At 48.8% G+C, this 24,332-nt stretch overlaps 1 protein-coding gene across 2 annotated transcripts in view; it reads left to right on the plus strand.

The window, feature by feature from the left end:
• The window catches only part of MCC (MCC regulator of WNT signaling pathway), a 469,138-nt gene that overhangs the window by 423,555 nt on the left and 21,251 nt on the right, over window positions 1-24,332 (plus strand). For both annotated transcript variants that reach the window (XM_023197695.2, XM_023197703.1), the window contains 3 exons: window positions 3,788-3,971; window positions 14,754-14,988; window positions 20,131-20,337. In XM_023197695.2, coding sequence (XP_023053463.1) covers window positions 3,788-3,971; window positions 14,754-14,988; window positions 20,131-20,337 — 626 coding nt within the window. The remainder of the gene's footprint in view (window positions 1-3,787; window positions 3,972-14,753; window positions 14,989-20,130; window positions 20,338-24,332) is intronic.

A 24,332-nucleotide genomic window follows, 5' to 3' on the forward strand; every position in this document is an offset into this window, starting at 1 on the left:
TTTTTTTTTTGAGACGGAGTCTCGCTATCACCCAGGCTGGAGTGCAGTGGCCAGATCTCAGCTCACCGCAAGCTCCGCCTCCCGGGTTCCCGCCATTCTCCTGCCTCAGCCTCCCGAGCAGCTGGGACTACAGGCGCCCGCCACCTCGCCCGGCTAGTTTTTTGTATTTTTTAGTAGAGACGGAGTTTCACCGTGTTAGCCAGGATAGTCTCAATCTCCTGAGCTCGTGATCCGCCCGTCTCGGCCTCCCAAAGTGCTGGGATTACAGGCTTGAGCCACCGTGCCCGGCCAGTAGTTGTTTTTTCGTTTGTTGGTTTTGAGGTGGAATTTTGCTCTTGTTGTCCAGGCTGGAGTGCAGTGGTGCAGTCTTGGCTCACTGCAACCTTCACCTCCTGGGTTCAAGCATCCTCCTGCCTCAGCCTCCCGAGTAGCCGGGATTACAGACATGTGCCACCATGCCCAGCTAATTTTGTATTTTTAGTAGAGACAGAGTTTCACCATGATGGTCAACCTGGTCTCGAACTCCTGACCTCAGGTGATCCACCTGCCTCAGCCTCCCAGAGTACTGGGATTACAGGCATAAGCCACTGCACCCAGCTTTTGAGTAGTTTTGAAAGATGGGTTTCCCCTGCCAGGTCTCCAGGTGTCTTACAAATAAAGAAGAAGTAGTTTCACCCCCTGCTCGTGTCAGCATCACAGAATGTTCACCCACCTCGCTTTCCTGTGCCCGTCCTTCCCCCAGCCCTGGGGATCCTGTGCCCTGTTGGCCTGACCTGTACCTTGAGATCTGCACTACCCGCTCACTTCTATCCCTCAATTTTGAGTAAGGTGGAAGGAGTATCTAACTGGGACAGACACAAGCGTGTCGTTCTAGGAAGCAGCAGCATTTGCTGAAATGTGGCCAGTGATTGTGGCTCTGAGCCTGCAGTGATGTGAGGACTGTAGCAGAAACAGTGCTAAGAGGAAAGAGAGACCCAAGAAGAAAGGTGGCCATCTCTCCATGCAGAGCTAAGCCCCAGACACCCCCTTAGCCTTCGGAGAGGCAATAGCAAGTAAACTGAAAGCCAAGGTGGCCAGGTCACTACAGAGCCAAAGGTGGGTGGTGTGGGCAGGCCAGGCATTCCCATGTGTGTGGCCAGGCCTCTGTCATGGACCAGCTTTCTGCTGTGAGCTTCCATTAGGACTTGTCCATCCAGGATACACCCTGCAAGGAGGTCACCATCCAGGCACCTTCTGAATGCACCCTCCTGTCCTTCTTCCCTACTCCACCCCCCTTGCCTGCGGGCTCACTTTTGCAATGCACACTCACGTGTGTTTCCTCCTTCAGTTTCGATTTGCACAGGAATCTGAAGCAAAACTGAAGGAAGGAAAGTATCCTGGGTATTAATTTCCTGCTTCATATCCAAGTGATCCAACAAAGGAGCACGCCTTCATTTGTATGGAGAGCCATGCTCTGCTCCTCCCTCTGTTTTTTTTTAATAGTATTACCAGCCCAGCCCAGAAGTAGAAACTCTGCCAGCATTTCCATTAGAAACCTATTTTTCAGGGTCTTTTAACTGAACCATAAAACTTTACTCCTCATATGAAACAGATCCTAAACTGATCTTGGCCAGCTGTCAAGTTTTTTTTTTTTTTAAATTAGTATACATATTAAGAAAAATGATAAATTAAAGGAAAAAAGTCAATCTTTGTATTTCCAGTTGGTATCAGAGGCGTGTCTTAAACCTGTTTCGGCCTCACAAGGTACCTTTCATGAGGCATGTACCTACTCAGTGCAGTTATTTGGTGTAGGAGCTGGAAGAGCTTAACTAAATCTGCCTTTTAAATATTCAAAATCAATAATGAAATGCTTTGTATTTACCTAATACTGGGAAGCTCATGTATACATTTGTAAGATGAGCCAGTCAGTAATGTCATGCCTGCTTCCAAATAGCGGTCAGTGGTGAGATGTATGTAAAATGTCTTATTCATGGAGAGAAGTGAGACATGAAGGTTGTCAGAGAAATGACAGGAGGGAGTTCCAGGGATTTTTGGCCTGTGGAATGGGTCCACCCCATTTCCTGCCCATTCTCTGTAGTGCTGAGGGCGGGCTTGATTTTTAGCTGTTCCCCGTTCAGCCTCGCCCTTGCATTCTGCTGACAGCAGCAGCTAGCCCGTCAGACGGCCCCATCGTGCTGTAGAGCTGCCGCACAGCAAGGCAAGAACTCGTTTGTGACATGCACCCACAGGGTCTGTGATTGTGGGTCTTTTCTTTGTTTCTTGTTGATGTCACAGGCATTCATTTTGTTCATTCTTTCACTCACAGATGCTTTAGGCCAGTGGTTTTCAAACTGTGCCCTGGGAAGCTAGAGGAGTTTCTCTGGGCCTGGGCAGTGGGGTTGGAGGGTGGGACTCTGAGCGCCTCCCACTTCTGCCCACTTCATCCAATTCCATGTTTATGTTGTTTGTATGCTAAGATAGCATTTTGTATGCTTTGGCGTAAGATTTCGTTTTAAAATATTCGGAAGAGCACGCATCTGTGCTGTACAGGTAGCAAACTAGCGATTTGTGCAGCCAGCACAGTTTCTGTTTTGTTTTGTTTTTTTAAGACTTTGTTTCTTAGAGCAGTTTTAGGTTCACAGCAAAACTGAGAGGAAGGTACCGAGATTTCCCATATGCCTCCAACCCTCAACATGCACGGCCTCCCCCGTTTTCAACATCCCCATCGAGGTAGTATATTAGTTACAAGTGATGAACCTACCGTCACACACCATCACCACCCACGGCCCATAGTGTACATCAGGGCTCACTCTTGGTCCTGTACATCTTGGGTTTGGGCCAATGTATAATAACTTGAGTCCGCCACTATAGTATCATACAGAGGAGTTTCACTGCCCCAAACGTTCTCTGGCTCCACCTATTCATTCCTCCCCCGCCCCCATCCCCTGGCAACCATTGTTGTTGCTGTTGTTCTTGTTATCGTTTTGGAGACAGGGTCGTGCTCTGTTACCAAGGCTGTATTTGAACTCCTAGGTTCAAGCAGTCCTCCCACCTCAGCTCAGGCACCCATGATCTTTTCACTGTCTAACTGTGTCTTTCCCAGCACAGTTTTAAAACACAATAGCAATGTGAACATGTTGGGCAGGGACTTCACTGCCTGGTCTGTGCGAGTGCCCACCACACCCTGATGTTCTGCACTAGCCCAGGCACCTGGCTCCTGGAGGCATTTGAGTTCACCACGATTACCAAACCAAGAGAAGGGTCAAGGGTGGCATCGGTACATATAATACAGAGCCGATCTAAAGCTCTCGTCTGAACCGTTAATTTTTGTCTCTCTTGCCCCACACAGGGCTCTAATCAAAGCTGTAGACATGTAGAAAGATGGCACAGTTTTGCCCCAGTGTCTCCCTCCCTCAGTCACAGGGAAGTGCCAGTGCACAGAGGAATGGCCAAATGGTAGACTTGTGGCTGGATGGGAGGAGAAGCCAGGATCCTGCATCATTAGAAAAATCAGAGCATGTTAGAGCTGGAAACAGAAATGTGGTGGATCCCATTGGCCAGCTCCTGCATTTGTCCCTGAGGCCAGTGGAGCCCAGAGAAAGAGCAGAGAAATAACCTTCCCGTGTGCAGCTCTAAGTGACAGAGCCAGGCCCAGAACACAGATCTTCTCTTCGGCTGGGCACTGCTGATGCCCCTCCACAGCGCCACCTCTGCCCTAAGTAACTGAGAGTTAATTATGCACAGTCACTCCCAGGCGTGCCTTGTCCAGGCCTATGTTGATTAATCCGTTGGCTTCTCTGCCACGTAGGAGACCAGTCGGGGGATGAAAACATCACTCAAATGCTCAAGCGAGCTCATGACTGCCGGAAGACAGCTGAGAACGCTGCCAAGGCCCTGCTTATGAAGCTGGACGGCAGCTGTGGGGGAGCCTTTGCCGTGACCGGCTGCAGCGTGCAGCCCTGGGAGAGCCTCTCCTCCAACAGCCACACCAGGTAATGCTCGGCCTTCTGCCCCGAGGCGGGCGTGTGTCCACCTGGCATCTGTTCACTGGACTTGGTGTGCAGTGACCCAGCTCTTGGGGACTGTGTGGCTTGGGAAAAGGCAGACATAGATTCTGGCTTGCAGCCTGCTCCATTCAAAAAGGAGTCAGAAGGTCAGAACAGAAGGGTTAGGAAGTGGCCCTCTCACTTTGCCAATGTAGAAACTGCAGTCGAGAGAGGAGAGGTTTGCTGTGGAAAGTGGTAGAGATGGAATGCAAACCTACCTTTCTGTCAGATCCATTTTCTCCTGCCCTGTTCTGTTCTTCATTTCCAGGAAGCACTTAGGGTAGCCGAGACCCGTTTGCTGCAAATGGTCCCTGTGGTCCCAAGGCCCGGCCCAGCCCATGCTAGTTCCAGACATTTCGCTCCCGTCCTCTTGTGCCTCCACCCTCTATAAGCTCTTCTCAGGCAAGAGCCTCTCCTCCCATGTCTTTTGCCTCATGGAATGGTGCCGCATTCACAGCATGTGCTTACAGGCACTCAGTCATGAACCTGAGGTCAAGTTCACTGTCTATGAATCTAGGAGATTAAAGTGGGTGCTTGAAAAAGATGAGGAAGAGAGCAGCGAAGACCTTGCTGAGCATAATTTGCTGAAGTCATTTGATTCTTTTGGATGGGAATGGAGAGTCAGAATGAAACCCTTTCTACTTATCTTCTCATTTCTTGCCATCAAAGCCCTAAAAACTTGAATGCCTTCCCTTTATTTACCAGTCCTCAGTCAAGAAGACACTTTGTTAGAGATTCTTACATAATGGCCAAATAGTGAAAGACTTGGAAGGGTAACTTACCCCATTTTCACAGGTAAGGAAACCTTGGCTAAGAGATATGTCAGTGACCTGCCCGGTGATAAGAGGGAAACCTGGACGTGAACCCGGGATTTCAGCACCGAGCATATTGCCCTTCCCACATTGGATCTCATGATATAACAAAACAGTGTCTACTTGCAGTTTAAGCAACCAGAACTGCATAAAGATACATTGACTATTAAGAGCCAGAGGAGAAACACTGATGCTTTCTTGGTGCTGGAAAGCAACTGAATGTTCCCTCTCTCTTTCCCCGCTGTAGAACCAACCGTCTCCCTCAGTGCGTCCATTTACCTGTACTGGCCCAGGTGTCCCGCTCAGCCAGGTGCCGACAAACAACCAGGACTTGAGTCTTCTTTACTTTAGCAACAATTGTCTCATTCAGTGAAGCACAGATTACAATTTTTTTCATAAAACCAGATCCTACTGTGTAAACACAGAAAGCAGATGCTCTTCTTGATGACTCTTCCAGATGTGTGTAATCTATAATTTGTGTGTGTATTTAGTATAGAAATGTAGTTCTCATGTTGTCAGTGATGCTGTGTTGTTTCATTAGTGAACATAGGAATTTGCTTGACGGGAAATGTTTCAGTAGCTTATGAGGTTTGTGCCACAGATCATTTGTTCAAACCTCCGTACCCCCAAAAAGAATTTTGGGGTTTTATTCTAAATCAGAGACAAATTTAGAACCAGTCAGGAGTGAGAACAGTTTTATCACCGTCTATTTAGCTTTTGAATATTTGTTAGAAGTACTTGAACGTACAGGTTAGCCTTGATTTTGAGACTGTTTTCTTAGAGAAATTTAATTTGGGATCCTATGTTTCTGCAGATTGAGATAAATTCAAAACACAGAGTCATTGTTTCCAAGGATAACCTCACCAAAGAATGGTTCTTAAATTAATTTCAGTCTCAAATGGGTCTTCCCATCAAAGTACAGAGGGCTTTAGCTCCAGTTTCACCCAGTTCTCCTTTAAAAATCACTTTTACCCTCCCGCCCAAATCAGAGCAGCTCTGAGTACAGAAGAACCACACATGGGGCATTCATTTGTCACTCCACATTCTTAGAACCTGATGCAATTAGACTGCTTTATGTTAAACGTGGGTTTAGAATAAAGTCCCAAACCACTAGACCCCTTTCATAATTATAATTATAGTAATTTTGTTTGTAAATCTTGCTATTCTGGCTCAAACATTCCCCTATGTCAAGTTTATGAAAATAAAGAAAAGGATCTTTCTGAGTTGGAGCTTTATGTGGCCCAGCAGAGCCCCTTCCCCACTGTAACCACCCAGCTTAAAGAGGTCTGATCAGAGTGTCCATCAGTTGCTCCTCAGGGTTCAGGAAAGGAACGCTGAGTATTGCACCTCCAGCGGCATTTCTGGCAGCCCATAGGCAGCTCCTAACGACAGGAGGGTTAATGGTTTTAGAGAGGAGCAGCAGAGGGGTAGTTAACCAGCAAGGAGAATAAAAGTGATAGCCAACCCTCAGCTGACTGTTGGCAGGAGCCCAGGATCGGTGCTATTTCATTCTGAAAAATAGAGCCATGGCCTCATCAGAAAGTGTAATAGTCTTATGGACAGAGTGACTAGGTTGATTGCCTGGGTGGCTTTATCAACATATGACAAAGAGGCACAAGGACGTTGGGAAGTGGAAATAGAATCCTTGGACACGCCCACCCTCTGCAGCAGGCCTCACGGTTCAGCTCCTTCTGGGTAGCGTAGTCATCGCTCTCAGTCCACAAAGGAACTGTCGCCCAGACGGGATCGGCCACAGCAAGTCTGCACTCTCAGAGACTGAAATTGAGTCCCTTGTCTCAGCACCAGATGGGGATCGGGGAGAGCTGTGAGAATGGTGGTTGCAGCCTTACTGTGAACCTTTGGGTACTTCCAGGCAGCCAGGGTGCTGCCTGTGTGGCTACTCACTCTGGGATGTAATCCCCAAATTGGACTGGGTGGCAGCAGAGCTCAAGAGGTGCCCAGCTCTCACTCTTTGAACTAGTCTAGATTAAGATAAAGTTTCATTGAGGCAGAAAAAATGGTTGAGGAGAGTGAAATAATGTCCATTGAAAGGGTGAATGTTTTGAAACAGCCACCTAGTTAGAACAGGCATCAGTAAGCTTCAGGAATGAGAGTCAGACTAGATCCGGCTGAAACAGTCATCTTTACTGAAGAGAGTGCTTTTCCATCCGTGTATCAGGAGAATCTATCCAAAGTCCTTGGCACAAATGCTTAATGGTGTTAGTGAGCTCTAGAGACTCAGCCCAGACACATTCTTGACATGACAGCATTATGATCAGTCCTCCTGCTCACATGTCCTCATCACTTACCTTTTAGGTTCTATGAGAACAAGATATAGACATGAAATGCTTTTTATGGTTTTTTTCTAGTGAGCTCTAACTTCTTGATTTCCAAAGAACTGTATGCTTGTTGTAAAACTAAGCAATTAAAATCCCAGCATTGCAAAATGCATGGGATAGTAAAGTTCTCCATTCTGGGACTCTCACTGGAAAGGACATTGGGAACAGTTCGGGGTGTATTCCCACAGATTTAACTGCATTTTTTATTAGTTAGGATGCATGGTTGCAAAGAACAGAAATGCGCTCAAATAGCTTAAATGGAAAGGGGTCTTACTGGAAGGATATCAGAACTCACACCCACGAGCTGCATACCCGGGCAGAGGGCTGCCTAAGACAAAGCAGCAGCAGAACCAGGCTTCAGGTCTGGCCTGTGTGGCCCTTGCATGCAGCCTATGCTCTCTTTCCTGTTCTTGGGGGCAGCCTTCCCCAGGTGACAGACAGCCAGCTCACCGCCTGCATTTGTACACAAAGCTGGCTGGCTTCCCTGATGTCAAGTAAGAAAATCCTGGGAAAGTGACATCTTACCCAGCTGGGCTCTGATGGCTGTCCTGATCCTCTGCGGCCATAGCAGCACAAGGCCAAGGCAGTTTCCACAGGAGCTTGGGGATGGAGAAGAAAAGGGAAAAGTCTCAGCAGAAGAGCTTGGAAGGCAGGTACTTAGTGTACCAAAACACGACATCTTTAAAAACATGACTACATCTCTCTTTCTTTTCTTTTTCTTTTTTGAGATGGAGTCTCGCTCTGTCACCCAGGCTGGAGTGCAGTGGCGTGATCTCGGCTCACTGCAACCTTCGTCTCCCAGGTTCAAGTGATTCTCCTGCCTCAGTCTCCCGAGTAGCTGGGATTACAGGCACCCACCACCACACCCTGCTAATTTTTGTATTTTTTTACACAACAGTGAAAGATTGTATTTATTATTTTATTAAAAATTAAAAAGACTGTATTTTTTAGCACAATAGTAAAAGATACAGGCAAGCTGCCAAGGCTTGAGCTTCTGCTTAAAGAAATGGGGCCACTTAGGAATGACTTAAATGCCAAATGTCACCTGGACTGACCCCCCTTGTTCAGATAAATTTCAAATGCTCAACAAAACAGATGCCCACCCCCAGGGCACTTTCCTTCTAAAAATGAGCTGCTGGGCGGGGCACTTTGGGACGCCGAGGTGGACGGATCATGAGGTCAGGAGTTTGAGACCACCCTGGCCAATGTAGTGAAACCCTGTCTCTACTAAAAATACAAAAATTAGCCAGGCATGGTGGTGCGTGCCTGTAGTCCCAGCTACTCAGGAGGCTAAGGCAGAAGAATTGCTTGAACCCAGGAGGCAGAGGTTGTGGTGAGCTAAGATCATGCTATTGCATTCCAGCCTGGGCAACAGAGTGAGACTCCATCTCAAAAAGAAAAAAAAAAGACGAGCAGCTCCTTGATGGAAATCAGATCTCAGCTGGGGCCAAGTAAGATGTTGATGAAAACTTCAGGAAAATGCCATCACGGATTTTTAAGGCAAAATAAATGAAATGTCCTTCTAGCCTTCTGCCAAGGCAAGCTGAGGAGGCTATGAAAAATGAATTTTTCTTCTAATGAGCAGGCTGGGGAGCTGTCTTGAGGACAGAGATGGGGCATGGTAGAGAGGGATAGAAGAGAGGATGTTCGACATCAGTAGCTGGTTTGAACAGCATCTCCCATAGTCAACAGCGTAGATGGAGAGTGGGTCAGCCTGAACCGTCCCAGACCAGCCAGCCCCACATTCCCACCAGACTACAGGCCTGCTGCGTATGCTGTGTGCTGGAAGAGCTGCTGGCAATGAACAGATGCAGAGGAAAGCCAGCGTGACGGGAGCTCCAGCAGAGCATCACGGAAAGGAGAAACCCACACATCCTAGAGTAGCTCCTCAAGAAGCCAGAGCAAGACACGCACGTGTGGCTAGGGTTTTTGTCATTAGCCTTCCCTCACAGTCACTCTCAAAGAACACAGACAGTCTCCCGTTCTGGAGAGGAATAATGCAGCCACAGAAAGTGATTGATTCCCCCTTGACAACTGAGATCATCCAGCATTCCAAGCCGGGAGAGTTAATGGATGACTTAACCCTTGCCCAGCAGCTAGCAGCAGGCCCTCGGGAGACCGCCAGCGCCTTTGTCTGTGAGGCCAGAGAAAAGGCCAGTGGCTCCCCCTCCCCTACATTGTCATAATCATATTCCTCACTGAAACGTTAAGAGCTCAAAGCAGAGTTGTAATTAACCTCGCCTGATCTGTTCCCCGCTGCTGTCCTGAAGTGGGAGAGGGAAGCCGGAGGGGCTGTGAGGTTTATCTTGAAATTAAACTTCATCCACTAAAAGCATTTTAAAGCTCTGTGTTTCCAACAGGGTAAGATCTGTGGACTGAGATCTTTTTTTTTTTTTTTCTTATTTCCTTCCTTTTTGAAAACTATACTCATAGCAAAGAGGGTAAAACAAAAGCCTTCCCTGCCTGCCACGGACCAGGCTCCGGGCCCTAAGGGTGGCAGCGCCTGGCAGTCTCTGCCTGCCTGTGTTCGTGTTCCCTGACAGGGCTAGGTGGTTTCTCAAGTCCAGTCAACCACTGGTGGCTTTTGTTCTCCCTGGGAGGAAGAAATTCTGGATGCCCTGCAGGCGGCCGACGGCTTAGGGGATCTCTGAGTCTGGTGTTGGGGGTGTTAGGTGTTGTGGGACTGTTGGCAAAGTCATCAGGAAAGTGGCCACCTGTCCCTCCTCCTCCCGCAGGACAGGTGCTGTGTGGCAGCACCAGCCGCCTGCTTCAGGGCCTGCCGTATCCTTTCCACAACTTAGTGAGGCAGGAACCCTTAGTATTCCTATTTGCTGCAGCCCAGAAACATTGGGTAATTTACTCTGGGCCATAAAGCAAGTAAGTGGCAGAGGAGGAACATTTATCCAGATCTGCCTGACATCAGAGACCTGCTCATAGACCCTGACAGCCACCAGGGCAGCCAGGAGCACCGTCACCTCTAGCTAGAAAACCTGGGTACATCCAGTCACCTCACAGGCTACTGAGCAAATGCCCCCTTAGCCTGAGGGGGAGACCAGTGCTCCTCACACCTGCGCGTGCGTCAGAGCTGCCTAGAGGATATATTAAAACACAGATTGCTGGGCCTCACTTCCAGAGTCATTGACTCTGGAGGTCTTGATAGCGGGCCCCAGAATGTGCATTTCTAGCAAGTCCCCAGGTGCTGCTGGTGCGGCCAGCCCAGGACCCCTCTTGGAGAACTGCTGGGGTAGACCAGTCCTGCTAAATGGAAAATCTGCCAAAATATTATCACTTTAGTTCCTGCAGGGTAATTAGAGAATGCTGGCTTTTACTGCTCTTTGAATTTTGTGATTTTTATTTTAAATGAAAGTCAACAAAAGGTGTTTCGGGTATAAATTTATATTTCCCAAAAAGTAGTCTGAAGAAAATATACCACAATGTCTCGTGGGTGGTAAACACACAGGTGTTAGTTATTCTGTGTTTTTCTATAGGTTTGAAATTTTTCAAAATAATTTTTAATGAAAGACAAGAGGTGTAAGTAAACCCCACACCCTGTGTCCCAGCTTTACAAGGAAGGATTTCATTCCTGAAACCTCCCAAGTAACTGGAAGAGAAGCGCTGCTGTCTGCCAGCGCCACGCTGTCTAAACATGCCGAGGCTGTGAGCACATCTCCACCCTCAGCCCTGTCTGTGGAATGCTTTGCAAACAGTGCCAGTACTTGAGTTGGCTCTAATTTTGTCACTCGTTCACCTGTGGAACATTAGATGCCTGTCCCTCCACATCAGTGTTGGCGATCTGTGAAGGTGAGCTCCCGAGCTCTGCTTGGGGGTTTTGTGCAAGGCGTGCCTGCCGCTGAGCCAGTTGCAGGCAGACAGGCCTTCACTGAGATGAGAGTCCTTTGGATGGGTCCTGCGATGCACAGCCCAGCTCCTCAGTGCCCTCTGCTGTGGGCGCGGTTTGCTGTCTTTGCACTTCCCTTGAGCTGCCTCGTTTCACTGTGGAATAGTCCGTGAAATGTTGCAGCTGCAGGATGTTGCTGCTTCTCCCCCTCATTCTTTGTAAAATATAGCTTGAGAAAACGTAATGCTGATGATCAGTAGTCATTTTTATCCTTCTCCCTGCCTTCCCTGCTCCCACCTTGCTGCAAGCTGCTAGCAGCGCTCCCGGAATTGTTGCTGTAGCTCGCGAGGTGCACCCCTACCTCTGTCCTGGCCTCTACCTACGTCTCTCCTCACCCTAGAGGTCAGAGGGATCCTGTTACAACAGTAAGGCAGATCACATCCCTCCCAGTTAAAACCCCCAATGGCCTCCATCCTAATCCTAGAGAAAAAGACACAGCCCTTATAAAACGCTATATGACCTGGCACCTGGCCCCTCCCACACGCTCCCTCTCTGACCACATCGCCTCCTTTCTCTCCCCTGCCTAACTCTGCTTCAGCCACCATCTCGTTCTGCTGGCTGCACTCCCCGCCTAGAGCCTTTGCATTTACTGTGTCCTGCAAACATCCACGTAGCTCCCTCTCTCGCCTCCTGTAGATCCACCCTAATGTCACTGGCTCACGCAGGCCTTCCCTGCAACTCAATCACCAATAATAACCCATGCTCACTCTGCACTCCCCACACCTCTTCCCTGCTTCATTTTTCACCCTTTCATGGACTGTGTATTTCACTTCCCGGCCTCCTCTATTAGAATATGAGTTCCTTGAGGGCAGGGATTTTTCCAGGACCCCATAGTTGGCACTCCAATATTTCTTGAACGATGAATGATAGCTTCTGTGTTTATTGAGTGCGTACTGTGCACTGGGCACTGTTCCAAACACTTCTAATTTTTTTTAACTTTGAAGTTCAGGGGTACATATGCAGGGTTGTTACACAAGTAAACTCATGTCATGAAGGTTTGTTGTGTAGATTATTTTATCACCCAGGTATTGAGCCTAGTATACATTAGTTATTTTTTCCAGTCCTCTCCCTCCTCCTATTCTGTACCCTCAAATAGGCCCATTGTTTGTTGTTCCCCTCTATGTGTCCATGTGTTCTCATCATTTAGCTCCCACTTATAAGTAAGAACATGTGTATTTGGTTTTCCGTTTCCACATTAGTTTACTAAAAGGATAATGGCCTCCAGCTTCATTCATGTTTCTGCAAATGACATGACCTCATTCTTTTTTATGGCTACATAGTATTCATGGTATATATGTGCCACATTTTCTTTATCCAGCCTATCACTGATGGGCATTTAGGTTGATTCCATGTCTTTGCTATTACAAACACTTCTAAGTTTACCTCATTTATTCCTTACCCTGACTTTATGAAGCATATACTATGATTACCTTCATTTTAGAGATGAGAAGACAGGGAATATTCCAAGTATGTAAGACACTTGGGTCACACATAAAGATAGCACATAAATCAGAACCGATGGGAGATGGATCTATATGGAGAGATCTATACCTAGATATAAAGAGAGAGATCAAGATCGATCTCTTGATACAGATATCTAGTAAATCACAAACAGTGATTCATTTTAAGGAATTGGCCTGTTTGATAATGGAGCTGGCAAATCTGAAGTCTGCAGCTCAGGCTAGAGACCCAGGGAAGGGTTGATGTTGCAGTCTGGAGTCTGAAAGCTATCTGGAGGAAGAATTTCTTCCCTCTTGGGGAATCTTTCTCTTCCCTTGAGGCCTCTCTGATTAGATGAGGTTCCCTCACCGTATGGAAACAGTCACCCTGCAGTGTCTTGATTTTAATGGTAATCACATGGAACAAACACCTTCACAGCAATGCTTAACCTAGTGGTTGACCAAGCAGCTGTGCACAGAGCCCAGCCCAGCTGACACGGAAACTTAGCGGGCACAGCCTCTGAAGAGGTGGTGTTGGATGGTCAGGCTGATCTTGCTCGCCTTGTCTCCAGGGGACTTCCCACCCGTCCTGATGGGACAGAGGGAGTGAGATGCAGCCCCAGAGGGTTTCTGTTGCTCAGGGGTTTCCCATCCTAGAAGGGGTTCTCTGACTTGAAGAGAACCCCAAGCCCTAGGGTAGCCTGTTCCTTCTATGAACAGCAAGGCTCCAGCCACCATCTCTATCCAGCGATTCTCTCCCCGGAAGCCTTGTTTTCGTAGCAACGTGTCATGTACAAGAATGGGCCTGCCCTCACTCATGTCTAGGCTGTGGGGACTGCACCTACTGAGTTGGGGTCCTGGCTGTTACCCTTTTGCAGTGTGAGACGAGGAATGCAGACCTGGATCTGTGGCATCTAGCAGCCTGTGGAGATCACTCCTGGCCCCTGGCATAGCTTCTAACTACAGGATTCTGGGGACAAGGACAGGGCTGTGGGATGAGGCTGCGCCCAAGTCTAGTTGCACCTCTTTCCAGCCGCATGATTCAGCTGACCACGAATGTCTGTGAGCTTCACTTTCCAAATCTGTAGCAACAGGCGTGACCACACAGCCTGGCCTGTTTGGATGCGAGGTCAGTAGGCCTCTGCTTGTTCCTCTGCCATCTTCAGACCAGTTCCATGAGGGACAAGTCAAGCCTAGGGAGGCCCAGTGCAAGTGCAGAGAAACTGCTGTTGGTGCACACTGGCCTCAGAGTCCTCGACCGAGTGGAGTGGGCCTTATTCAGAGGCACGGGAGCAGCCTGCCCACTGCTGGAAAAGGCCAGAGTCCACTTGAGAGCTGTGGCCTCCGTTTTCCAGTGGCACTCCCCGTTTCACGATGGTTTGGTCCCCTAGAAACCTTCCCGGGCCGCCACAGGCCTGGGGTTCAACTGGGGGCTCTCTGCCCGGTCACAATTCACCTTGGGCTGCCAAGGGCCCTTGGGCCAGCCGGGGTCCCTATAGTGGACACTATTCTCAGACTACTCTGTGGAGGCCTAGGGTACCCCACTCCCAAAGTGATTATTGCTGGGTTGTGCACCCCTGTGTTTTTCATGGTACATGTTGCAAACAACAGAAGTAATCACAGCAAAACAGCCCCCTTCGGTGCTGCTCCGCAGGGACGGCTGCCACAGCCTGGGACACCTGCACGCATGTGTGAGGGTGACACGCATCCGTGGATCACGCCACAGGTGTTTTGTGCTTCAACTTCTGTTGCCTCAAATATCCCTTTTTTAAGTTCTGACCACATGAATATCTTTCTTATTACATATATGTTACCTTTTAACCTATTTCCTCAAAATATCACCACCATTGTCAATATCACTATAATTTCACATATTACAGTGATCGCTGTAATGTCCACATGATTTCCCTCCTTTTGATAGGTGTGATAATTCACTAAACTGTATTTCAGATTATATTCCTTTGTTATGTGTATCTTTTTGCTTCTGTGAAATTACTTCCTGAGAAATTCATTTCCAGAGTCCACAGTGTTGCGTCAAAGGGTGTAAACGTTGGTTATTCTTCATACTTCATTCTCTCCTAAAAGTTATTTTCCTATGCTGCGAAGCACACTTATTTTTGGATTACCATCTAAATGACAGCGGGGAGAGGGAATGTGGAGAAGAGTGAAGAGAAAAGATCTATTCGCCATGACTTGGAATACCACAGGGTGGTGGGTCTTTTTTTCTTCTTCTCCCTCAGCACAACCAGCTCCACAGCCAGTAGTTGCGACACTGAGTTCACTAAAGAAGACGAGCAGAGGCTGAAGGATTATATCCAGCAGCTCAAGAACGACAGGGCTGCGGTCAAGCTGACCATGCTGGAGCTGGAAAGCATCCACATTGATCCTCTTAGCTATGACGTCAAGCCCCGGGGAGACAGCCAGAGGCTGGACCTGGAAAACGCAGTGCTGATGCAGGAACTCATGGCCATGAAGGTATGTGGTGGGCGGGTCCCGTGCACTAGGCTGCCGCCAGGAGGAAATCGAGTCGACCTCTGAAAGCAGGTCCGGCAGATGAGGAGGAATCACCCCTCCTGCTGAGTCACCTCTGCCCAGAGAAGAGCCAGACCCTTGTTTGCAGACAGAGCTGGTTCACTATGTCTGGGGATCACTTGGGCTGGGTGTTTCTGGACAGGGGAGCTGAATTCTAAGGGATTTCTCGGGGTGTCCCAGCCCAACTTGGGAGCCCTTCATCTCAGAGAAGCCAGGTCAGACCTCTGCAGGGTGGAGCCTCTGTCCATCTAAATTGACCCCTAATCTCAAGAATGCTTGCAAGTATGTCTTGGGTTGCTGATGCTGATGTTAACTCCCAGCAGGGGGAGAACAGGGTGAGGCCAGTTGTAGAGTTTGGCCGAGAGCCCTGATTTCCTGACATCCTGTACCTTTGGGGCAATGTTGAGCCTGCTCAGACCATAGTGCCCTCCAGTGAAGGTGTGCAGTGCTGTTGAGGTAGTGTTTCAGGTGTCCCCTACTGGCAAGTGGTTAAACTGCCATCCCTACAGCAGGACACCACTTTGCCTCTTTCTGGTGTGGAGTGCCAGCCGTCAGCCCTTCACCTGGTACCTGCTTTCAGAAGGCAGCTCTGGTATAAGTAAGAGCATATCTGGTATTTGTCCTTGGTTCTGCGACAGAGTTTCAGAAACCTTTGGAGTTTCTTGCTGTGCTAGGGGCGTCTTTGTGATGGTGATGAGGTGACTTATGGTGAGTCCTAGACAGCTTCAGAATGTGGGCTGGTCACCGGAAGGGCCAGGTGTGTGACGGAGGATGGGACTTTCAGCCACCTGACCTCCGGGGAGGAGAAGAGAGCCAGAGATTGAGTTCCATCCTGTGGCCGGTGATTTCATCAGTCTTACTTGTGTAATGGAGCCTTAATAAAAACTCTGGACCTGAAGCTCAGAGAAGCTTCCTGGTTGGTGAACACACTGATGTGCCAGGAGGGCGACACACCCTGATGCAGCGGGGAGAGGGCCCAGAAAACCTGCGTTTGGGACTCTCAGCCTTTGCCTTGCTTGTACCCTCTTAGAATAGAACAGTAATCATAAGGATAGTGCTTTCCTTCGTTCCGCAAGATGTTTTAGCAAATTACTGACCCTCAGAGGGGTTGTGGGTTCCCCCGAATTTGTAGACAAGGCAGTCAGAAGTGTAAGTGGCCAGGGGCCCATCCTGCTGGAGACTTGGGGCCAGCATCTGAAGGGAGGGCAGCCTGTGGAAGACTCTGCCCTTGACCTGTGAGGTCTGCACGAACTCCATGTAGTTAGCGTCAGGACTGTACTGCAGCGCACACAGGTGGAGCGGGAACAGAACAGCCTGCTAGGAGCATGGTTCCATGTCACTGCACCCTGCGTCTCAGACCACAGCACAAGTGGGAACTTGCCTGGAGCTGCTCCTGCAGATCGAGGGTCAGCACATGACTCTGCTGCCGGCCCTAACCTGCTTTCCACATGCGAGCAAAGGCCTGAATTTGCATGGCCTCAGATTCTGCCATGCCCGTGGCTCCCAGAAGTGAAGATGGGGGGTTGTTCTCTGGCAGAAGCCAGGTCATGGTCAGGAACTGGAGTCTCGCAAGCCAGAGCGGGTCATGGCAGTGCTGAGTTAATGGCTCCTTTTGGGATCAGTACTGTCTGCAGCAGGAGAAAAACAACCCCCTGGTCGCACCATCTCTGTAGAGTGGAGGGGAGCTGGCGGCAGCAGCCATCCTGACACCCTCAGGGGTGACTCACTCAGCACAGCCCTGTCCTTGGGAGCTTCTTGAGCTGGAATTTGGGTGACGTTTGGGAAGACACTAGGCAGTGGTAACAGATGCAAGAATCTCACCTCCCACCCCCACCCCTGTGATTTCCAAACTGGCTCATCTTCATCCAGCCACCCAGCTCCCATCCCGGCCTCTCTCTGGAGAATCCTCATGCTGCTTTGGCTGATTCCACCTGTCGTTGCCTATGAGCCGGCCTTGGGTCCATCATCCAACCGGGAGCCCTCTTTGCAGACTCTTGCACCCTGTGGCACAAGCCCTGAGGCACCCCTTACATCATTTATTCCAAACATTGTGTTCTTTTGGCCAAAGACTAACAATTTCCTTTTTAAAATTGGCCAATATGTAGGGTGATAAATTTACTGGTATTCTAGCCAAGAAAGACATTTTTGTTGGAATAAAAGTTCTAATACTCCCTTTGCCACTTGAAAATAAAATGTGTGCTGATCTTAGAAATTTTCTAAAAAAGTAGAAAAGCTGGGAGGAGAACAATCCAGGGCAGCCATTACTAGCATTCTGGCTTGGTTCCCTGTGACTTTCTTGAAGGCCAAACATCAGAGTCGTCTCCTTTTCCTCGGAGTCCCTCGCAGTCTGCTTCAGGATGTGTGCTTGCCCATACCAAGTCCGTTATCCAGCAGGTTATGTTGGATTTTCACCATTTTCTAGGATCCAACTGCTGAGAAATTCAAGTTTCTGTTTTTGTAATACCTTTTGTTTCTAGATGATCTGCTTGGCTCCTTTTTGAGTCCATTCTTCTTTTTGTTGTTGTTTGTTTGTTGTTTTGAAACAGGGTCTCACTGTGTTGCCCAGGCTGGAGTGCAGTGGCCGGATCTCAGCTCACTGCAAGCTCCACCTCCCGGGTTCACGCCATTCTCCTGCCTTAGCCTCCCGAGTAACTGGGACTACAGGCGCCGCCACCTCGCCCGGCTAGTTTTTGTATTTTTTTTTAGTAGAAACGGGGTTTCACCGTGTTAGCCAGGATGGTCTCGACTTCCTGACCTCGTGATCCACCCGTCTCGGCCTCCCAAAGTGCTGGGATTACAGGCTTGAGCCACCGCGCCCGGCCAAGGTTTTTTTTTTTTTTTTTTTGTAGAAACGGGGTCTCACTCTGTTGCCCAGGCCAGTCTCAAACTCCTGGGCTCAAGTCATCCACGCACCTCAGCCTCCCAAAGTGCTGGGATTATAGGTGTGAGGCACCAGGCCTGGCGTTCTCTTCCTTTTTGAACGTATTATCCCTTCATTATGACTCCTGTATCTCTTTGTTTTAAATCTTTGTTTTCTAGTTTTCCACGTTGTTATTTCTGCTTCTTGTAAATGCTGACTCTTCCTTTTTGCATCTGTGCTGATTCATCCTCATTTCCTCAGTGGTGGGTGCAGGGGGAGAGAATGCAAGCACCAGCTCGTCCTCCGTGGAAACGTCTTCTGTGAGGCCCTGTGGATCCTGGGTTGCAGATGTCCCTACAGAGTGGTTCTATGTTTAGATCTGTTGGGACTCATCAGTTTCTGAGGTTGAGGACTGGTTTTTGTTAGGTTCTTGGCTCAGGATTCCTATACCACACCTACACATGACGCGAGCTTGAGGTTTAATTCCTCGAAAGAGATTTTCTTTTCCCACCCAGAGCCTGAGAGATGACAAGCTTACTTGCCACATCTCCAGAAAGGAAGTTTTCTAGTGTCTTATTCTGGGCAGCCTATTGAGAATCCTGCTGCCATAGGGGTCTGAGCTGTGGCTCTCTGCCTCAGAGGCCACGCCCTGGCCTTGGGTAACACTAAGCCCCCAGGTAGGGGGCCCGAAGACAGTCTGGCGCCTTGCTGGCCAGCGGGTACCCTCCTTGCCGCTCCCTCTGGCAGAGTTCCCGCTTCATTTCTGGCATCCATGGGTTTCTCTTTCCTTCTTTCAAGCATGCACTTATATGTTTGTTCTGGAAGTGACCATCGCATGAGCTCAGCATGCAGTGTTGCCGGAACCTTCAGAATCCTGCTTCCAATGGCAAAAGATCCGAAGGTTCTGGGCATGGCATACCTTTCATTCTGACATTTATGTCTGATATTTAGGGAAAAGAAGGTTGGTGTGTTCTGAGTAGTTTACTGAGCACATTGACTAACGTCCCTCTTGAGGGGTGCCCTGTAGCTATTTCCCCACACTGGAGAGTGAAAACATCTACCTGCCAGTCCAACTTACCCAGGAGAGTGCACCAGGCCTGTGACTAATTACCTCAGGAGGGTCACTTCAGGGGTGGCCAGAACCTGAACTAACCTCAGGTGAGTTCGTCTGAAGGTGGGCTGGGAAGGCTGTACCTGGTGGCCGTGGGCTGGTGGAGTCACCCTCCATCACAAGTGTGGGAACAAGAATCATGCATGGGCTCACCTTGAAAGGGAGGGAGGCGGTAGAGCTCTGAGCTAGACAGCTCAGCTGCAATCTCTGGCTCCACAGCTTACCCAGTGGCCATGGGCAGGGGAATTTCCCTCTGTGTGCCTCAGTTTCCCATCTGTCAATGGAGATAGTTGCAATACCTACCCCAGGTTGGGAAGATGAAATGAGCCATGTCATGTGAACACTTAGCACAGTGCCACGTGCTCAGTAAAGGCTAGTGGCTGTCATTGTTACTGGCTCCTGGTCCCAGGATGGCACTGTCCTATTTTGGATTCACTTCTTACTCTCCACTCGTTGCTCTCATTTGAGTGCTTAGGATACTTTCAGAAGTTGTCTGATGAGCAGTCACCTGTGAAGGATGCTGTTTCTGTTTATTTCATTTGGGCCCTGAGAAGTAGGCAAGAGCCAGAGGTTGATGCTGCTGCAGGCATTTGCCGCCTGCCTGGCCCAGCTACGGGGCAACAAAGGTGCCGTGGGAATGGTTAAATATGCGGTTGGTGCTGTGGAAACCAAAATGGGAATTGGAAGGGACTTGGCCAGAAGAGGTCTTCCATGGATAGGTGACTTTACAGCCTCTGGCAGGTGCAGCTCAGTCTCTGCAGACCAGAGAATGGGTTTCCATTGAGGCCCATGTGCCTGTGTGGGGGCTCTATTTGTTAGAAAGGTTTTTCCTATATTGAACCACAATCTACTTGCCTGTAACTTCTACCCTTTTGTCTCAGGTCTAGTCCATAGACTGACAAAGTGCATGGCCTTATCCACACGTCATTCCTTCAGAAGTGTGGTGACAGGTGCCGTGTCTCCTCCCACTCATCTTACTGCCAACTTCAAAGTGATAACTGTACCGCGGGCCTGTGGGTCATAGCTGGGGACCCCCCACCCAGCCACTTGGCAGCAGCCAGCCCTGCTCTCAGATCGTGGGTGCCTCATGTGCTCTGTGTTCCTTGCTCTGTAGGAGGAGATGGCCGAGCTGAAGGCCCAGCTCTATCTACTGGAGAAAGAGAAGAAGGCCCTGGAGCTGAAGCTGAGCACGCGGGAGGCCCAGGAGCAGGCCTACCTGGTGCACATTGAGCACCTGAAGTCCGAGGTGGAGGAGCAGAAGGAGCAGCGGATGCGGTCCCTCAGCTCCACTAGCAGCGGTGGCAAAGACAAACCCAGCAAGGTAGGGCCGGAGTGGCTTGGGGATACCCTTAGGCTCAGGCCTCCCTGACTGCCCAGTGACCACTGGCCACACCTCACCACCCTGCTGCCTCAGTTCTTGTATTTGCATAGGAACTGCAGGCCATTCGTAGGTATCTAAGAAGGTGACATTTTGAGTGTAGCGAAACCAATCTACATTTTAGAAATACCAAATCTCACTTTATATAGTAGTTGAAACCTTTTCACATATCACAGTCACATCAGAGGGGTGATCTCTGCAGCCGTCCACTGATACTGGTCTCACCTCCTTCATCTAATCCTCTGTCACGCGGCAGCCCTCATTTGTTGGTTTATCGGTACAATAGTGCCCCCTTTATCCACAGGGGATGCGATCCAAAATCCATACTGAACCCTTATATATTCTACGTTTTCCCCTATATATACATACCTGTGATGAAGTTTAATTTATAAATTAGGCACAGTAAGAGATTAATAACAACTAATAAAATATTAATAGAATAAGTATAACAATATGTCAGCATCATTACTGTTGCACTTTGGGGCTATTATTACATGACATAAGGGTTACTTGAACACAAGCAGTGTGACACTGACAGTCGATCTGATAACCGAGACAGCTGCTAAATGACAGATGGGTGGGGAGTGTCTGCACTGTGGCTATGCTGGACTAAGGAATGATTTCTAGCTCAGGTGGGATGGCGCAGGACAGTGCAAAGTTTTGTCACGCTGCTCAGAATGGTGCACAATTTAAAACTTATTGTTTATTTCTAGAATTTCCCATTTAATGTTTTCAGACCATAGTTGACCTTGAGTAACTGAAACCTCAGAAAGCAAAACCACAGTGAAGGGGGAGCTGCAGTACTTCTGTACCGATAGTTGCATTTATTGTCGCCCTTAAGTCTCACAGGTCTGAGGAAAGAACGTTATCCCCATTTACATGAGAGAAATCAGGCTCACAGAAGTCAGGAGTCTCACAGCTGAGAAATGGCAGAATTGGGACTTAGCCCAGATGCACTAACGGGCTCTCTTCCTTCCACTGCATTTCCTCCTTGACTCCTTCCTGCTGGCATTGCTGCCGTCACAGGGTGGTAAGCAGGAAGCAGCCTGCCGGCAGAGGAGGAGGAAAGAAGCCTTGGGTTACGAAGTCTACATCATCTGAAAGTGGGCTGTCTGGTGATAGAATTTTGCAAACTCACTCTCTTATCAGCCCCTAGGTGTTTTTTTTTCTGGAATCCAAGTTCATTCCATTATCCTGTATCTCAGAATTTTCCAAATACTGCATTGGAAAAAAAATAACTGGACTCTAAAGAATTATATCCGTTGTCCAAGAGTCCTCTATATTCTGTGCATCATATTTTTCTATTTCTAATAATGCAAGCTTCTCTTGACCCCCATTTGTTGCAGACCCAGGACGCGCAGACATATGCCAACTTGCTAGTCTAATAAGTGGCTTCTCGTAGCCTTCTCGATCCCCTTCACTGTGGTTTTGCTTTCTGAGGTTTCAGTTACTCAAGGTCAACTATGGTCTGAAAACATTAAATGGGAAATTCTAGAAATAAACAATAAGTTTTAAATTGTGCACCATTCTGAGCAGCGTGACAAAACTTTGCACTGTCCTGCACCATCCCACCTGAGCTAGAAATCATTCCTTAGTCCAGCATAGCCACAGTGCAGACACTCCCCACCCATCTGTCATTTAGCAGCTGTCTCGGTTATCAGATCGACTGTCAGTGTCACACTGCTTGTGTTCAAGTAACCCTTATGTGCAGGATAAGTGCAGGATCGTCTTCAGGAGAGCCACGTACCTGGGAAAGAAGGAACAGTGCTGATGTCATGTGACAGTGAATTGTCACTCCCTATGTAGTTGAGAACTCTGAAGTATGATTCACAAATGACCACAGCTACACCTTTCCCTACCTCCCACTTGCTGAGGAGCCAAGGCAGGACACAGCTGTGGCACCCGGCCAGGCCAGCCCTCCCAAGACCCTGGCTGTTTTTAATTTATCCATTCAGTTGATAAATGTGATTTGGCGCTCACAGCATGCCAAGACCAAGGCAGGGTGCTAGAGGCAGCTCTGTGGTAGACAGGCAAAGTCTGTCCTCCAGGAATTAACTTTCTTAGGGGGAGACTGGTGGGCAAACAGATGATCACAGAGCAATGAGAGAATGTCCCCAGCGCAAGGATCAATTATTTGCATCATGGGAGGACACAAGCCAGACACAGATGTGTCCACTTTGGAGATTCAGGACAGGTTTTCTGGAAGAAACGAACTTCTGAGCTGAACCCCAGTGGAGAGTAGCCTGTTGAAGAGGGGCAGGTGGAGGGCCAGGGGAGAAAAGGGGTGCCCTTAGGCTGATGGGACAGCATGTGCAACGGCCCGGAGGGGAGTGGAGTTGATGCACTGGCTGGAGTTACCTTGAGGACCATGCGGAATCATGGAAGGATCCTCAGCAAGGGGTGATGGGATACAGTTTGGGCTTTAGAGAAGTCACTATGCCAAGTGCACTGTGAAGCCACCTGCCCAAGGCTGGGGGAGGTGAGTCAGACGGTGCAGCCACGCAGCGCTGTGTCTGGGGCTGTGTCTGGGCTCACGTGGAAGAGTCTGGGGCTCGGGAAGATGGAGTCAGACGGTGCAGCCACGCAGCGCTGTGTCTGGGCTCACGTGGAAGAGTCTGGGGCTCGGGAAGATGAGGTTTTCTGTTCCACACAAACACCCTCAAAATCTCTCTCTCTTTTTTTTGCCTTTTGAGTTTGCTAGCAGTCAGTTAGGGACAGAGCCGAAGAGACAGAACATTAGTGTTCGTGTGTGTTCTTAGGGTGTGGTGGAAATGGAGTTACCAGGTTCTTGCCAGAAGGCCCACGAACTGAGCATTTTCCCCTAGTTCCTCATATTTATTTTGACTGGGTGGAACACTGTTATGTGGAGTGGCTTCAAAGTAAGGAAATCTGGCCGGACGCGGTGGCTCATGCCTATAATCCCAGCACTTTGGGAGCCCGAGGCGGGTGGCTCACTTGAGGTCAGGAGTTCAAGCCCAGCATGACCAACATGGTGAAACCCCCTCTCTACTAAAAATACAAAAAGTAGCTGGGCATGGTGGTGGGCACCTGTAATCCCAGCTACTTGGGAGACTGAGGCACAAGAACTGCTTGAACCTGGGAGGTGGAGGTTGCAATGACCCAAGATTGCACCACTGCACCGCAGCCTGGCTCAAAAAAAAAAAAAAAAAGCAAGAAAGAAAATTTCTCTGATGGAAAAGGCCAGATGATTTTTTTTTTTTAACACTACAGTAAGAACCTTTATAAGAGCACATTGTGTTTTTCAGGTAATGAAGTAAGAGTGAGCTGATTATCTTGCCTTTCAAATACTAGATCCATTTACTGTTTGACTAAAATCTCCCATCTGGGCTGTTCCTCTGGGCTTACCTGTTGCTGGATGAGGCGAGCGTCTCAAGGAGGGGTCAGCACTTTTCTGTGGGGGGTCACACGGTAAATGTTGTAGGGCTTGTGGGTCGCTTGGGTGTGGCCGCAGCCACTCAGCTTTGCTACTGTCCAATGCTAGCACAAAAGCAGAGGCAACAGGGAGACCAGTGGTCATGGCTGTGTTCTAGTAACACTTTATTTAATTATTTATTTATTTATTTTTATTTTATTTTATTTTTATTTTTTTTGAGGTGGAGTCTCACTCTTGTTGCCCAGGCTGGAGTGCAATGGTGCGATCTTGGCTCACTACAGCCTCCACCTACCGGGTTCAAGTGACTCTCCTGCCTCAGCCTCCCAAGTATCCGGGACTACTGGTGTGCGCCACCATGCCTGGGTAATTTTGTGTTTTTAGTAGAGATAGGGTTTCACCATGTTGGTCAGGCTGGTCTCAAACTCGAGACCTCAAGTGATCCATCTGCCTCAGCCTCCCAAAATGCTGGGATTACAGGCGTGAGCCACCATGCCTGGCCTCTAGGAACACTTTATGTATGGATGCTGACATTTGAATTTCATGT

The sequence above is a fragment of the Piliocolobus tephrosceles genome, chromosome 4, assembly GCF_002776525.5.
Source record: "Piliocolobus tephrosceles isolate RC106 chromosome 4, ASM277652v3, whole genome shotgun sequence".
Classification (NCBI taxonomy): domain Eukaryota; kingdom Metazoa; phylum Chordata; class Mammalia; order Primates; family Cercopithecidae; genus Piliocolobus; species Piliocolobus tephrosceles.